At 38.7% G+C, this 18,309-nt stretch overlaps 1 protein-coding gene across 19 annotated transcripts in view; it reads left to right on the forward strand.

Annotated features, from left to right (window-relative positions):
- cacna1c (calcium channel, voltage-dependent, L type, alpha 1C subunit) overlaps nucleotides 1-18,309 on the forward strand; it is a 196,602-nt gene that overhangs the window by 60,503 nt on the left and 117,790 nt on the right. For all 19 annotated transcript variants that reach the window (XM_030439631.1, XM_030439633.1, XM_030439646.1 and 16 more), the window contains exon 3: nucleotides 72-177. In XM_030439631.1, coding sequence (XP_030295491.1) covers nucleotides 72-177 — 106 coding nt within the window. The remainder of the gene's footprint in view (nucleotides 1-71; nucleotides 178-18,309) is intronic.

Here is an 18,309-nt window from a genome sequence, read left to right on the forward strand (position 1 = left end):
AAGTTAAATGTCTCTAAATTCTTTTTTGTGTACACGTTTCCATTATGTATATTCCTTAACCCTCCTCTCAGACCATTTGAGATCATCATTCTGATGACCATTTTTGCCAACTGTGTGGCCTTAGCCGTCTACATCCCCTTCCCCGAGGATGACTCGAACGCCACCAACTCCAACCTGGTGAGTCCTCTACAGTATTTAAACTGCTTCACAATTAAATACGCTCGCTTGCTGTTTGGTCCAATAGTTACTGGTTTAAGTAACTGCTTACTGTTTTGTTTTTTTGATTTTTTTTTAATCCTTGAAGATAGGGATTCTTGGTTTTTGTTGTTTGTTTAGTTTCCGTTGTGAAGGGTTTTCTTGACTCACATGTTAGTAGGTGTGCAGTCGAATGATGGAACATTTCAGCCTTCAGCAGTTTTTTCCAGTTAATTAGCATTACTGGGCAGCAAGTAATTTGCACAGTTCCAGCTAATTGTACCAATTGTACCAAGTGTGAGATTTGGCGTCATGTTTCTACGCTGTCAGTGGTTCATGAAGGTGAAAGACAAGAAGGGTGGAGTGAAAGGTAATGAGCAGGAAGGAACAAGGAACAAAAGAAGTTGGGAGTAGGAAACGATTCCCTTCATTGAATAATATTCTTTGAGCATAATTTGCTTTTAACATTGATTGTTTGGATACCACAGAGATGTTGATTATGATCTTCCGCTTTGAATCCTGAAAAAAATAGAGGGTTTTGGTTATATTTGATTCTTGAGTCTTACCAAATAAACCCATGTGAGTTTATTTGATCACGACAAAGCTTAATTTTCTTTTAGGCATCAGAAAGCATTTGTATAAGGAGAAAATAGTTGTTTTGATTGAGGAATTGTGAGCTCCTTTTGTGGAGTGATTGAAGTTGTTTTGATCGAACATTTTACATTTGCCAAAATGTCATCTAGTCTAATGTACTAAATGTGCTATAATTTGATATTTTGAAAGTAAAACAAAGACATCTGTTGCTAGAAAACTCAGTTTCTCTGACTGCTTCTTGCCAAACCCCTTATCTAATTACCTTAACCGGGCTGCTCACCAGGCCCTGAGTATGTCTTTGAGTAAAGCAGTGTGTTGCTCTGTGTTTATTTAAAGCAATATCCATCCATCCATTAGCTAAACTTGCTTATCCTTGAGGGCCCTGGATAGGTCAGTGGGTTTCATACAGTCCCAGCTGACTTTGGGAAAAGGGGGTTACAGCCTGGACAATAAATCAATATGATTACATATATCTGTACAATTTATATGTATGTTTTCATGTATTTGTGTGTGTGTCAGCTTGCAGATCTTTGCCAGTCTATTAGTGTGAGGAGCACACCAATCCCTCTGAGGCTGTGAAACATCTGTCACTCTGTCGTTCTTTCTTTCTAAGAATGATTTTGCCACATTTCCTAATTCTTGTGAGCTCATGCTGTGCTGTGAGTTTCGGATTGCTTGTTGATTGAGCAGTGGTCCCAGTTGATATAATACCATGTCCATGTATGGTCTAATTCCTAATTTTAGAAGAGCCAGCGGTCACATAATCAGGCAAAAGGACTATTTTCTGACTTTTTGACCTTTTCTATCCATAAAGTTAATTTGGACGTGTTCGTTTACTGAGAGTGGAGAAACAATATTTGTTTTGATTTGTTTTGCTGTCACTCCGCCATCTGATTTCTCCTTTAATGATAAAGTGTCAGAGCAGGTACATGAGTCAGCTGAAGAGTAAATAGGACTGAAGGAGGACAGCTGTTTTCATCTTCTTAATCAGTGTCCATCACCCACTCTCCCTGCCATTCTGTCTGAATTCTGTGGGAGGCATTACAGGCCAAGTCTCTGTGATCACATTACAGTTACTCATTTGAGAATCTAAGGTACTCTTCAGTTTCTTTAAGCTCATCACGTCAATCATATTGAAACGACAGGTGGAGAGCTCATGAATGAACCAGCAAAGATTAAATCCAACACAACCTATTCAGTTAAAACTTAAAATTAAGAACTGTGACTTCCAAGATGAGTAATCTTCAGTGTGTAAATAGTTACTTTGCTTCTGTATTATAAGAAAACTTCATCACACTTAAGAAAAATAATGCTTAGTGTGTAACTTGTTTTCCCACTGGACAATTCTCGACTGGATAATAGTAGTAAGTATTCATGTCTATCAGTGTCTGTCAACACAATGAGGAGAATTTTAATGCCACTCTCTTAGCTGTTTTGTAACAGAATACAGCATGAAGCGTTGGCATGCACACAAACACACCCACACATACACACACGCGCGTGCTTACATGCAAAGTTTAGCCTCCCAAATGAGCCTATTTACAGGTCTTCTATTCTTACAGAGTTATTTAGGTTCCTACTGCTGACCCCCAAATAGTTAAAAAGAAAAAGATACAACACACACATGCAAACCCACCCACACACAACCTACTCACCACCACCACAGCTGTGCTCAATTAGTTTTATAACCTTCTGACAGACAGGAAGAAGTGTGCAGATGGACCAGATATACGATCTAAATAGACGGTTGAGCGGTGTATCTCTGTGTGTGAGTGTGTTTATTTGTACATTTTTTGTTAATGTATGTGGTATTGACGGATGCAGAAGTTAAAACAAATATCCTTTTGTGGTGAAGGAAGGGGAAATGCTGCACAGCAATCAGACTGATTGAAGATACAGAGTCTGAGCTAGTTTCGGTCGGACGCAGTAGTTGTCAAATGTGTAATCCTGCAAATAATATAGTTGTATTATTATTATATTTGCTATGATACTTAATCACAAAGTGTTTTCATTGAACATTAGGGTTAACTATTGCCAGTACACCATGTTTCCAAAAAATATGATTTTTTTGACGGCTCATGATGATGTATTGTATGATAGTGGCAATGTTTTGCATCCCTACACTGGAGCAGTTCTTATGTGGATATTGTTGCATCCCAACATTTAGCTTCATCTTGAAATACTTTTGCAGCATCATGATGTGTCCCATTTCACTAAAGTTCTAGATTTATATCCACATATACTGTATTCCTCAAAACTATTAACTGTCTTGTTATGTACCAAACATGAATCAGAATTAGAACATCACATTTAGAAATGGTGCTTTCCGCTGACTCTTCCAGAAGTGCATCTTAAATATGTTTACATTGTGTTTGCAGTGTGTATTTACTTTAACAACTCTTCATTCATTATGTTTGGAAGACAACAATTGAACCCAAGGCTGCCAGTATCTATATTACTTCCCACTGGTTTATTTTCTAGAGTGTCTACTGTGATTCTCATTATATCGACATCTTAGTCATTTAGAGGATGGGTTTATTCATCGCTGCTTCAGTGACTGTTTTGCTTACGGACGCTTAAACAGACCTCATGCACATGAACCTGTGACCTTATTGTCTTACTAGTAGGAAACCCTGCCAATTCTCTGAACATTGTCCTCACACTATTATGTCTTACAGTGTCACCTTTGCCTTACAGTGTCACCTTTGCCTTACAGTGCTACAAACCCCTCATTAAATCTAATGTGAGTCTGAGCCACAGGAGGGGTTTTAAATATTCCCAGCATCAAAGCTCTTTTAATGCAGCTCACACTGAACCCCCTTGTGTTATTTCAAATGTTTTTGTCACCCTCCTCCTTTTGTCATCGTTTGTTTTTCTTTTTATCATTTGGGGTGCCCCATTGTGGCAAGCCCTTTGTGGTTTTGTTTGCTCAAACACATCTCATTTTACCCGTGTTTTATAATTTGCAGATAATCCAGAGGCTTCCACCAAGTTTGATCTTTTCATAAAGCACAAGCTCAAACCTGCTGCATCATGGCTGTGGCTCAGCAACCCGATGATGCTCTTTACATTTAGCCCTCATCCTGTGTGTGAACGAGCCTGAGTTTTAGAATCAATATGGCAAGTCTTTCTTATGTAATACCAGAGATCTGTTGTATTGCTTCCAGTACAAGATTTCTATTTCAGTCTGCATCCCATAATGTGCAGCTCTGTCTCCTTGACGACATGCCCAATAATAGCAGCGGGAGAGGTTGTCATGGTAGTGATGCTCCTCATCTGTCCTTGGTTACAGGAGAAAGAGGGGTAGGAACCAAACTGTGAGAGAGTCTCTTCTCTGAGGGAGGGAATATGTGTTGCACTTTGGCTAGTTTCGTTTTTTGCGGAAAAATCTTACCTAACAAGGATGTGAAGCTTGACTATAAATCTTCAATTTGGTTGTTCTATCCTCGGTAATTTCTTCTTTTTTACTCTGTTTCTGTTTTTCCCTCTCCCCTTCTCCCATTTTTTCTCCTTTATCACTTTCTCCCTCTTGCCCTCCTTCATTCCTCGATGTAATCAGATCGATATGAATACTTTCAGATTGACAGAATAATGTTGTCATAATCAAGTAATTAACTAATCAATACACCTGATTAGACACTGATTGAGGCACACACACACACACACACACACACACACGCGTACACACAATCATACACTTTGGACGCTTAATCCCGCAAGCAATAAAGAGGCTTAATAGGATTCAGAGTGATTGAGGTTTGAGATAATGTTGGTGTGTGCACTGGAGATTTCTATGTTGTGTGCGTACATTAGTGTAGTTCACCATGTTTGCATGTCGTGTATGTTCACGGTTGCTTAGCTGGGTGTGACAAGGTGTATGTGTGTGTGTGTGTGTGTGTGTGTGTGTGTGTGTGTGTGTGTGTGTGTCAGAGGTAGGTCACAGGGTGATGAATTAGCTGCTGGCTGTGCAGTAGGCATGTGAAACAGGTACCTTTAAGTCAATCAATCCCCTTTTAGAGGTTAATGGACCCAATCACACCACACACATACACGCGCACGCACACACACACACACACACACACACACACACACACACGCACACACACACACACACCTTCTCTTTTCTCTCACGGTCTGATCTTTATGTTTTTATTATTTTTCAATATTGGTTATATTTGTTCAGCTGTGTAAAACAGTTTGTGTTTTCCTGACAAGTGACCTCTTGTGACTATGTGACTATGTAGCAACCACAAAGGGTGACATCATTACACCACCACAAGACATATAATATAAGAGAGGGTTGTTTAGGGGTACAAAGCATGTGGCTTCTGACTTGTTGGCTGCAAATAGCACCAAACAAACCATGCAGTGAATGTTTTCCTACAATTGACCCAGGAGTTGTAGTTGCTGAAATTTAACTGGGTGGATTTACAGCTGCGCCACACTCTTTCTAATTTCTTAATAATTGACTGCTAACATGTATTTAAATTTACAATTAATGTAGATCTCTATTCAGGGATTAAAGGGTCTTTTGTTTGTTGATTGATGTCAAAAAGCTGCATGAGATCTACTCTGATTCAGTACTTTAAATTTATATAACATGAAAACTTCCAAGAAGGAGTGAAAACTTTTTATAGGCATTTTATTTTGTAGTTTAGGTGGACTAAGACTCCTTCAAGATAAACAGTTTTTTTTTTTTCTGGTGTTCTTTTGTTTGTTCACATTTGACCTCAGAATTGGCCTTTGTTTTTCCATGTATATCTAATATTATAATTTGAAATGTATTAAATAACCTGTGTTATCTAGATTCCATTAACGTCTTTGTTGCACCAAATATTGCTGGGTGTCTGTTCTTGAGTGTCCACATGTCCTCTATCCTTGCTTTCCGTCTCCCCATCAATTCTGTAGAGGATCAAGTTAACATGCTGTTCCTCTGGGTGCTACTCGTCTGGTTGCTAGGAGTGTCTATTTTTAGCTGCAGAGGAACGATCAGCATCTATCTGTACGTTCACTTATCTAAACAATGCTGGCCTGTGTTTTCTTGTGGTGACGTGTTTGTGTGTGTTTGCACCTTTGAAGGGCCACAGTGGAATGCAGCTACCGACAGAGCATCTGGATAAGGGTGTAGACTTGTGTGAATATTTGTGTGTCTGGTGGTGTATGTGTGAATAGCTACTGTACAGTGGTGCTTGATGCATTTATTAGTATACTATGTTGATGAAGAGGATGAGTGAGTGTGATAGTATATACATGTTGTATGTAAACAAGGTTTAATGTGACTCACTATTGTATCATATCTGGTCTTACACATTAGCAGGCCCCTCTGCACAGATGGAAAACTTCAACACTCCTAAGTTTTCTGCAGTACAACAAGTTCCAACTGTGCTGTAGCCTTGGGAGTCATTATGTGGAAATTATAAACGCTGTTCCCCTTTACAGCTCCCAGAGGAAACAAGGAATACCCCAGTTACCATTCCTGTCAGAGACATGGGTGCTTTCCAACTGCAAAGTTACTATTTCACCGTGCTGTTTGCTTTCTGCTCCAATGGTCCCATATTTTGAGCTGTTTACTACCAGTTCTTCACTGCTGCATGGCTCCAATGTAAATGAATGGACCTTAAACATACGGCTGTGGTGCAGTTTGAGAGCAAAATTAAGAGGCTAGAAGAAGAACTTTCAGCTTCGGTAAAAGAAAAGGAATCAAAAACACATTAGTTGTATATCTATGAATAGTGATTGAATGGCTGAAAACTAGTTTTGTTGCAGTTTGAAAGTTTGAAATGTCACACATATAAAATGAGAATCTGACACACCTCCATCAGCAGCCTTAAATTAATTAGTATTGGGGTGCTTGTTTTTGTTCTTTTGCGTTTTCCATATTTATGTGTTTTTTCTACTGGTGAAAGCTGCTGGCAACATTGAAATGCATGAACTAAAACCACACCGAAGAGATAATGGCTTGTGGATTCTATGTTACAGGAAACATAAAGCCACTACTGAAACAACAAGGCTGAATTTATTGAGGAGATCATTCTACTTTGTATTATTTGTACTCTTTTGCCAGTTTAAACTTGACACACTATAATAAGCATAGAAATAATTGGACTGAAAATGAAGTCTTATTGTTTTCTTACTAACCTCATTGGCATGGCTGTTTAATGAGAGAAAATGGCCATTGTGTAACATTCTGTTAGCTGCTTTGGTGTTGTTGCTGTATAATTGTTTTGAATCAAAAATATTTGATAAGCAAAAAAATTGTTATTCCTTGTTGTCTTATGCGTTCCTTCCCTCTTTCTCTGAGCCCCTCTCTTCTCTCCCTCGCTCTTCTTTTCCACCTAATAAAAGTGAAAGATAAAGACTCTAAATGATGGCAGCTGTGGCACCACATTCATTACAACGCCATTTCCTCTTCCTTCTCTCCTCCTCCCTTGCTTTTTAATAGTCCCATTTTGGTGATAAAGACAGAGAGATTTCCACACAAACCTCCTAACCTCTCCCTCTTTCTTCTCCTCTGCTTCTTCCTTTTTTCCCCTCATGTTTTTTTCTGTCTTTGAAGAGAAGAAAGATGGATGTACTTTTCGTGTGTTGTGTGCCAGTCCAAACTAAAAACAGCATATCAGTATTTTTAGGGTTTTGGGAGAACATGAATGGCATGAATCCCATGATTTCTGAGCAGATCCCTGGAAATTGTCCCATTTTACGCCCCCTGTTTGCACCAAACCTGTATACCAGACCACTGTGATTTTTTTGGCTATTTGCATATGTGTGTGTGTGTGTGTGCGTGTGTGTGTATGTGTGTGTGAGTGTGTGTTTGAGAGGACATATATAGGATCTGTGGATTTGCATGTGGATTTGTGTGATGCTGCACTGGTGTTCAGCACTAGACTGATTTGGCAAACAAGTCACGTTAAATCAGGTCAAATGAGACTAAAATAAAGTTTCCCTTATGCAGACACCGAGGCAAGAATTATCAACATTACATAACTGTCTGAAAGAGGCTAGTAATGCTGAGGTGAATTTTTGATAATTTGTATGTAACTCCAGATGTGCCCGCGGTAAAGGCGAGAGAGACAGAGGCGGTGAGGGAGGGAAAGAAGAGAAAGAGATAGAGCAGGATATTTTTACTGAGCTAAAAGTGTCCACCTCTGCCTCACATCGACCCACATTACTGCTCCCACAGAGCACACGGAGAGAAAGACAGAGTAATGTCTCTGTCCATCACTGAAACTAAAAATTCTCAATGCAACATTACCACAGGGAGCAATGTCAGTCTTAATGTCCCCATTTCACTAAGAAACATTCTCATCATACAGTAGTTTGCTACAGTTGACTTAAGCTTTGTGGTTCTGTTCAAGGCAGGTTATCTGCCTAATCAGACAGCCATTTTATACTGAGCAAACAGTACACAGAACCAAGTATAACACTTAACACACAAGATCCTGAGTATCTCTCTCTCTCTCTCTCTCTCTCTCTCTCTCTCTCTTTTTCTCTCTCTTTTCTATATATATATATATATATATATATATATGTATATATATATATATATATATATATATATATATATATATATATATATATATATATATATATATCCAGAGTAACTGGTTGAAATAAATCATTACCAAATCTCAGTATTATTTATAAAATATCATATATATATATTATATCATTAAAAAAAAAGTTTCTTCTTTGGAAGAAAATCCACTTAAAACGGTTCAACAGCGACAGCTGCAGACGGAGGAGACAGAACAGTCTGTGAGAGGAGCAGGGAGCAGGAAGGTGGGGGCTAGATTAATAACAGAAGCCCTCCGTCCTCCGTGGGAGGGATCTCCTTCCATTCACTCAATGCATTTAGGATTTTTTAAGACACGTAAAATGATGCGCTAAGGGAGGACGTCCTCCCTTACCAATCAGCAACCAGAATACAAGATTGACAGCAGGTTGGTCCAATAACAGTTCCCAAATTTCATTCTCACATTTATACAACCGTAAACAAAAAATACTTATATATATTTTACAGCTTTCACTGCCAGCCATGCTCGGACAAGAAATATGGAGTTTTCAGCAATATTGGAATCGGTTTCAAAGGAAATATAAGCAAATTTCTGAAAGAAAAAAAAACTGTTCAGAGAAATCAGAGAGAAACAGTCAGAAATATAATTCATAGTTTTTGTTTCGTTCGTCCTGCTGGAGGACATAATGTTAGCGGCACGACCGGGACAGCAACACAGTTACAGAGCACACAATACAGAGCAGCAACAGATGCACTGTTGTGAAGTTTGTGTATTGACAGCTAGGGTGGCATAGTGATTAGAGCGGTTGCCTGCCACACAGGTGACTGGGGATTGAATCCCAGAAGGGGTATGCAAGTCTTGTAAGTCATTGTTTTATTGCTTGATTTTCATTGAATATAAGAAAGTAGGGTTAAGTAGTTGACTTGTATAAAATAACATGACCGTGGACTGGTTTTCCTCCTGTCCTCCCCAATTTTGTCAGTCACCAGCCGCCACTGATATATATATATATATATATATATATATATATATATATACATACATATATATATATATACACATATATATACATATATATATATATTTATATATATATATACATATATATATATATATATATATATATATATATGTAGCTTTAAGTAGCTATAAGGTTATAAGGCTATAAGACACTTCTTTGTCCATAAATCAGCATGAACTCGAATGATGGATAAGTGATAACTAAGGTCTAATTTCAAGATCAGTGTTACGTTTTAAATGTAACCTTAGTTTTCCTGGGAAATTATGCTGCCACACTGCTCCCCCTTGTTCAAGGACAATGGTGAGACTACCAACACTGTCAGCGTCTGCATGACTTTGCTCTTTATTTTACACTTTACAGACCCAAAGCTGAGATCTGTTTGGTTGCTGTATGGCAAAAAACATTTTTCACAGTTGCAGCTTTAAGTGTGTCAAGCTTTCTCAAGCTTAGAATAATATTTAACTGAATATTCTGTCAATTTTTGATAATTATATATTGTTGTAATTACATATTGTAAAATATTATACCCTGTTATGCATTACAACCTCTAGTAGGCCTTATCTTTGGTTGCTATACATAGATACAGATATTTGTTGTTGGTAGACCTGTATACATATTCATTATTGTATGTATACTTACATTTCTCTGCTATTCTCCTGGTCTCCTGTTGTTGGTTAGTGCTCAGCCTCGTAATTTTATTCTGGAAAATCTGTTAATATGTAGGATCATACCATCAGTGGCATCCCAGTTTTCAGCACACACGCATGCACACACAATAAATTGCTTATACAGCAAACATTACAACCATGGCAACAAAGGTAATGGAAGTGCACAGTAGATCTCTGGGCAAATTAGGGAGGCAAACAGGTGTAATGTGTACCCTGCGTATGCATGTGTGTGCATGTGTCTTAGTCATTCCAGACTAATATTTAACCAGCTATAAAAGCCTGGTGTTACATCACCACAGGAGTAAGGTAAACTGCACACCAGCCACTCTCAGCTGAAAGGTCCACATCAGTCAATCTCCATAGAGCTTAATGCACAACCTGTCATTTGATTTCTTTAGTACTGGAGAATAAAAACTACTCAGGTGCAAAAATTGACATTTAGAAGCAACAGGAAGACGCAGATTTGTCAATAATAGACTGATGTACAGTATTCAACTGTCTTTTCTGTGACATTTGAATGAATGATCCTGCTTCTGCATGTGAACACCTTCTGACTGCCCTGAGATTGTAGACAAAAAGCAAAATATCTGAAATCCCATTCAGTGCAGAAGCCTCAGCCTCAGTTGCTCAATGAGTTAATGGGTGATGCTGTGTTGCAGCATGTACTGCTTCTGTTAGGGAGAACTTGCAGTCATGTTGGTGTGGTATTCACTGACATTTAGCCATCTGGTCTGGGATCTGGCAGCGACACACTTTCTCTCTCTCCATCCCTCTTTGTGTCTGTCTTATACAGAAGCACACAAACACACACAGAAGCACAAGGTGATGGTTTACACAGGCATACACAGTCTTCTGATAAGGCGTGTCACTATGATGCAGAACACTGTAATATTTGTGTGTGCGTTTGCATGTGTATGTGTGTGTGTGTGTGTGTACCTGCGTGCAGGCTAGCGTGGTTTGTGTGTTTTGCCTGCATCATCAGAGGGCTGGGTTCCCATAGAAACAGATGTTTTTTTCTGTTTTTCTTCCTTGGTGGCAACATGTGACAGACTCTTTCAGTGTGTGTGTGACTGTGTGTGTGATATACCCTTAAAGTATAACATAGGGACATGTGTTTTTTGATTAGATACATTAATAAGGTAAATCCAGGTAAGGGCCTTATCCCCTTATTGATCTCCTTCATTAAATACACACCAGCCACAAAGGAGATGTAAATAAAGAGGAGCACATAAAGATTTTTTTATGCCTCTGCACCGGCGACGGTCCTAGCCAAAGGCAATATGTTTTCTGGTCGTCCGTCCACCCCATTCTGGTATATCCCCTAATTTGGCCCATATGTCTACTCTGACTCGAGGATGTACTGATTAGATTTTGGTAGTCAAAGGTCAAGGTCACTGTGACCTCGTAAAACACATTTTTGGCCACAACTCAAGAATGTATATGCTAAGTAAGGCAAGAATTTCACACCCCTGTTTAATAGGATAAAATATGATGAAGTGATGACATTTTATATCCAAAAGGTCAAATTTAAACTTCACTGGGACACCATAATATTCTATGAAACTGCATCATTCAACACCGTAACTCAGGAACAGAAGGGCAGATTGTGACCATATTTCACACTTGGTCGGACACTAAATTGGTGACATTAATCTTGCGTGTCCACCTTAAAACTGTGCTGATTGTATAGATCTTCTGTGTTGCCAGGTTGAAGATGTGTATGAAGCTTTTAGTTTTAGAATGTGTAGCTACTTTCTTACAGAATCGATATTTGGAGGGTTGTCTCCTGTCATGGATAAAACTTTGTGTTCTACTAGAATCAGCTGTGTTGGCCGAGCATATGACCACACGGAAGAAAAGTGTTTTTTGGGTCTCTCAATAAGCCTAATAGACATACAACAGTAGTCCACCACAAGCTGATTGGTTTGTTGATACTAAGAGCTAGGTTTGATTTTTGTAATTCTATTTTAGCTTTGAGATAATTAAGATGCGGATTGTGCAAATTGCAAAACAGCCTGCAAAGATGGAAAAGAAGTTCCTTTTTATTTATCATTCAGACCCACCTGACATCCAGTCAGCAGTTCTAGTGTTTGTTTTATCCTTGTGATGAGTCATCTACAGTTTAATAGTGAATTCACATCAAAAGATGAATATCCATTTGCTTTTGCTTCTGGGTCTTTATCGTTCATTGTTGAGAGAGTGGTGGGAGGAAGATTGGTCATGATCAATAGAGTGGCCTTGTTAATATTGCAAAGTGCTGTTTCCACTCACATCTATTCACTGAAATCTCTTTATCATGGAATCAATAGGCGTGAAAATGAATGTGTTATTTTGTGACAGACAGCAGAGTTTGGAGACATATTTTAAGGAGTTTACTGGTGCTTTAGCATGTTTCATCCCATTAACTACAAATCAGATAAACATTACATGAATGTCAACCATGTTTTCAGAGCATATGCTTGAAGAGATTTTGGAAAGTACTTCTAGCTTTCGAGCTTTCATGGTTGACTGCCCTAGAGCTTTGGGCTCATGAGCTATTTTCTCAGGACATCAAATCACATCAAACAGTGACATCTTAAGAAAGTTCAATATGTCAAATCAGTTGTTTATGCATGAAAAAATGTTGACATTAGGCTGTTAATCCTCAAATGTTGCCTGAAAAAAAATGTTTTTCAGAACAGACTGAATGCAAACCAGTGAGTGTCAGAAATTACTTTGACGGTTTGTGAGAGAATAACAGGAAAAGGTCGCAGAGAATTTAACATTTGACAAATCCCTCCAATCTGTGCTGTTTTTCTTGTTACTTTTTACCTAGAATTTTACGTCTGTAAAAATTATGCAAACAGTCATTCATTTTTTGTCATCCTGGGTCACAGTCCATGAACATAGACAACCATTGACGATGGTTGTCCAGTAGACTTGACTTTAATTTATGAGGTTACAAGCCAAAACGTTTGGCAAACTAATGCTGTATGCACTGGAACATGGTGGATAGTAATCTATCACATCAAAGATGAAAAGATGAAATGTACAGAACCCAAGTTTTAATGGAGAATCTGCACTGTTGGATCACAAATTTGAATCTTGCGCTCTTTCACCTTTTCTGTGTGTCACCACCTACTTACATTTTTGAGAATACTGCAAATCAAGTTGACTCTGATTGTCAAAAGAAAGTTTGTTTGAAAGTTGCGTTTAAATGATAGTTTGTATGAACTTGTATAAGATAGCAGAGGGCATGCCCTAGAACACGTAACTCAACAGAAGTTAAAGTATACAATTTAAAAAAGATGCTTTATGGCATTAGAAAAGTCTGCAATTGTCTAGTCTACTCACGTTTAATGTTGTACAGCCATTTTGAGCTAACATTGCATGACAAACGTGGCAGCCAGATGTACAGAGTGTATCCTTTTTCTAGGAATAAGGAGGATGTGTATATGTCTATTTGACCATACCTGCTCACATACACTCTGTGGGTTTTGTACCAGCGACAGTATCTGGATCATTGACCAGACCTATTATCTCTCATTCCCGACTATTCTTTCCTCTGTGTTTCTCTCTCATCACCTCCCTCTTTCCTGTCCTCCTGCTTTGTAGGACATCTATCAGGTGTGTGTGTGTGACAGCGACCTCCCTCCGCTGCACCCCCCGCACCCTCCCGCTCCTGGGAGGTGACCCAGTTTCCCATGATCCAATGCGGCTGCTTCTGCTGCGTTGTTGCCGTAGCGATCTTGCGCGGTCCTTTAATGCCAACTGTGACTGCACCATGAATAATGGATAGAGAGAGTGACAGTGTATTAGACAGAGAGAGGGAAGGATGAGTGGCGAGAGGGAGAGGGGGGACGGAGAGATAACGATAAAGGAGGGAAAGAGTCAAAATATTAGAGGAAGAGAAGCATGGACAGAGTGGATAAACTGTTGTGGATTTGGAGGAGTGAAGTAGAAAGTGAGAGGATGAGAAAGACAGAAGAGCACTGGAAGGACAGAGGAATAGGGAAAGGATGAAGTGGGAATATTGGATAAATGGAGGCACTGAGCACAGTGGAGAAAAGATGAAGAGTTGGAGCAAAGTCAGTGCTAGAAGATACGATCAATTGGATTTCGTCTTTGCACACCTTTAAATCGAATCTTTCATCAAATGACCCTTGAACGTAGTGGAAAATGGTCACTTCATGGAAAACAATGCATATTTGGGATGACCTCTGCACTAGTGGGTTGAACTAAATTGTGCAAGCAGTGACAACAACACAGGTTTTCTAATAATCTCAAAAAACCTGTTTGAATGTCGTGCCATACCATATAGGGTTGCAACTAACAGTGGTTTTCATTTTTATTATTTTCTCAATTAATTGATTGGTTGTTTGCTCTATAAAATGGTGAAAAATTTCGATCAGTGTTCCCCAAGGCATACTGAGGGATCAAATCCTCAAATGAAATCTGAACAACCTAATGCTAGTCAGTTAAAACAAATGAGTATCTCTTTTATTTTCCATTAATTGACTTTTTCTACCATTTCTATGCCAATCAGGGTAGAGGGGATTTATAGATAGTGTAGTTCACTTTTCAAGCCCAAGCCCAGACGTACAGGTTAAACAAGTCTCTATACAATCAGTGAGTCAAACAACTGACATGGCAGTAAAGGTGTTGGAGCACTGGTGTGTGCGTTTTTTTTCTTAGGACTTATGTTGTGAATGTGTGTGTGTGTGTGTGTGTCTCTTTGTGTGTGTGTGTGCTTTGTGACCATTTGTGCAGCTTGTAGTTAATCTCTGTTAGTGCTGACTGCAGCACACACCTGTTGAATAGCACTTTAGCTGTCACACACAAATACACTCTTTCTCTGGAGCAGACACACACACACAGGGGCATGTAGCAGTGGCTGCCCATTACCTTCCTGCCACAGCTGTCAATCCTAGGGCTGGCATTTAGTTTGTACAGCAGTGGGTTCAAACACACTCAGACACACACAACAAATACGTTCTCTCATTGGCTGCTGTGAATTATATATTTTACTTCATCTAAAAGGCTTTGAAGTGCCCACACAGCCTTTTTGTTCAAAGCAGGAAGTTAACACAGGCGTGCATACATTTGCTCAATGAAAGAAATGTAAGAAGAAAGTACAGCATGTAAGCAACCAGCCATGCTTGCTGAACGGATGTTGTGGGGGTTGAAAACATGTCTTACCCTCTATTTTCCTGTAGTAAAGGTTCCATTGTGTTAATTGCACATGCATAAACCTAACTAACCAGCTGTACGGCTGTAATGACCTCCAATCCAAGAACTCTGCAAATAAAGAGGGGGTTGAGCCTCGCAGAGATGCAGGTTGACATCGGAGTCAAATGTTCAAAAAAACTGTGAACGGTTTTCTTTCAGACTGACTAAATCTGCCATCAGGGATGTGTTTATGGAGCTCACATCTTGAGCACATAATCACCTTTTTAACTACCTTACTTTTTTTGTTACATTCCACCATTAATCTATTCATTCACACATTTTCATTTCCATTTACACTTGTCCCTCTCTAATTTCTGTTAAAGATCATACAGAACTTAACTTTAAATCCTTTTAAATGCCTAATTCTACTGTTTAGACCCTAAAATGTCAGAGAACAGACAAAAATGGCCATTACATTTTTCCAGAGATGACGGTGACATATTCACAATTCTTATTTACCTGACCCAAATCCAAGGATATTAATTTACATTAATTTAAACGTAGAAAATCTCTTATGCTTGAGAATCCTTGGCCCGTTTGACAAAAAGGTTTGCTGGCAGTGCTTACACAACGATCCAAATAGTAGACTTAGCTACAGTACATTTTTACCAGCAATTGTAATCACAATTGGTCCCTTGCAAATTGCAGATTAATTTTGGTGTTCTCATGGGTCACTGGTTTAAGCATTCTTTTTCATATGAAATGTATCAGATGTAAAATAGCAAGGACATTATTTTATGCTGCAAATCGTAGCTGACATGTTGCTGATTTGGGCAATCCTTTGGCTCCTGGAATCAACAAACAACCAGATGTTTCTGTGTGGTTCAGCGACATACCATCATTTCCTTCTTTATAGATTCCTCTAGTGAACCTGAGTTCAAAAAGTGCGAGCTGTAATACATGTGCTTCACACGCAAGCAAACTGTACATACTGTATCTTCACACAAACACACACATTCAAAGCACATGGTTCAGAAGGTTATACAGCACATGGCTCCACATGTAAGCTATTAGCTTTTACTATTAGTCTCACCAAGTCCTTTTAACAAGGACTTTGATGTGTGTGGCAAAGCAAAAGAGAGAGACCCAGACAGATGGACAGACATTTGTATCTGAGTATTGGGAGTTGGAGGGTGGGTATACTGTAATGAAGAAGAGGAGCAGAAGAGGAGCAAAGACAAAGAGGGGATACTAGATGGGTAAAGTTTGTAACATGAGGATAAATCTGATATTATCAAGCGAGCGGTTAAAAGGACATTTGAATTAAACAGATGTGGTCGTCATTAGAAAGACGTGTTCACTAAAGTGTCAACAATACAGTACAATACAATTTTAAGATTTTTTTGCTATTGAAATACTGTAACGATGACGTGCACCGCTGAGGCTTTGCTGTAAACCTTTTAGACAATGAACAGTCTTTTCTTTACAGTAAGTTCTGAAGCTGCAAATGCATTTAGGATTGCGGCGCATAAAGCAGTGCCACACGCAGTACAGTGAGCATACAGGCAGGCCCTCAGATCTAACATAAATAAATAGTGCAAATATTTGTCCAAAGCATCCGTGTCCTGTCTGTGGTCTGTTTTAACGAGCTACTGCCTCTTGTCTTTGAAGCGGTCTGCATTTCTCAGCGTGTGAGTCGCTTCATGGTAAATCTCTCTCGCGCGTTCTGTCTTCACTGTAGTTATAAAAGGATACAGATTGTTTCACAGCAATAATGACTTGGCAGTGAGATTCGAGCCAAAGTTTTAGGTTGCCAAGCAACTCGAGCAACACCAGCGACCGTATATGGATATTTCTGTTTTTATCTTTGCTTTCAACTTCATTTGTCACTGTGACTCTTTCTTTCTTCCTTCTCACACTTCCGATATAATTTCTCTTCAACTCTCTTTGTCTTCAACGCTATTTCTTTCTTACTCTGTTGTCTTTCCTTGCTTTATGCTCTTATACAATCTCTCATTTATTCCATCCGCCTTTGTTAATTTTTGTGCAAATTATGCTTGTTAGCTAAGGGGTAGGATCATAAGGGCAGAAAAGTATGTATGGACATATAGATGAGAGGAGGGAGATAAAAATAGATTTAAGTGACGAAAGGAGTGTTGAATAGTAGAACCTCACATTATAAAACCACTGTACTGTACAGCCTCTATAGTGTACACTAACCATCACCTTTCATCATGGAATATAGTTGGGGACTGCTGCCTCGCAACTTTTGGTCAAGCTCTGTGTCTTTCTCTATCATGATAAAGACACAGAAGAAACGGATTAGCTGTTCGATAATTCCAATAAAAGTCTGCAGCATGTGTAGCAACAAGATAATAAGAGTAAATCAAAGGCATTGATACTATAAAGCGTTTTACTCTTACATACTTTTCAAATGTTCTGCTTCTCCCTCCCAATTTTCCTTTTCCTTCATTCATTTTTCTCTCATAAATAGATATAGATATGTTCTTGACCAGTAAATGTAGTTCTCACCAATGGCCACCTTTGCAGAAATAAAATCTTGCTGAACTTCACAGTTTTTATTATATTTTTTATTATATCACATGTAACTGTGTATTTGAATATTTCTCAATCAGCAAAGTAGCATCTGGACTTATCAGTTAGGTAGGGCAGTCATATGTTTGGCTTCTATATGCAATTGAGCCCTAATAATGTCATTTTAGCAGTATACTTTCTGGGTTGTGCTTTGTGTTTTAGATCAAATACCACTTGACACATTTTTAACTGATCGAAGATAGGGGATTGTGCAACAAATGAGCATTCAACAGAACCACAGATTATAAGAAATCATTTTGCTTTGTTATGTGTTAACTCGTACTTTCTGATGATTCTTTGCTGTAATGAATTAGCCACACATTTTCTTTTAATGACATGCAAATTAACCTATTTTGCATGCCCTTACTCAGCAATAGAGATCTGTTAATGTCCAGATATAATTAATAACCCATCTAGACCCTGTAACCTTAGTTTTGTCTGATTTCACTTAAAAGAAATGTTCAAATACCTCATCCTTATGCCATTCCGTTTGGTTTAGTACAGCAATACAGCTGATTATCACTGGCGTAGCTATGAAAGGAGATGTTTTTCCTACTAATTATATGGCCATGGG

This window comes from Sparus aurata, chromosome 14 (genome assembly GCF_900880675.1).
Source record: "Sparus aurata chromosome 14, fSpaAur1.1, whole genome shotgun sequence".
NCBI classification, from domain to species: Eukaryota; Metazoa; Chordata; class Actinopteri; order Spariformes; family Sparidae; genus Sparus; species Sparus aurata.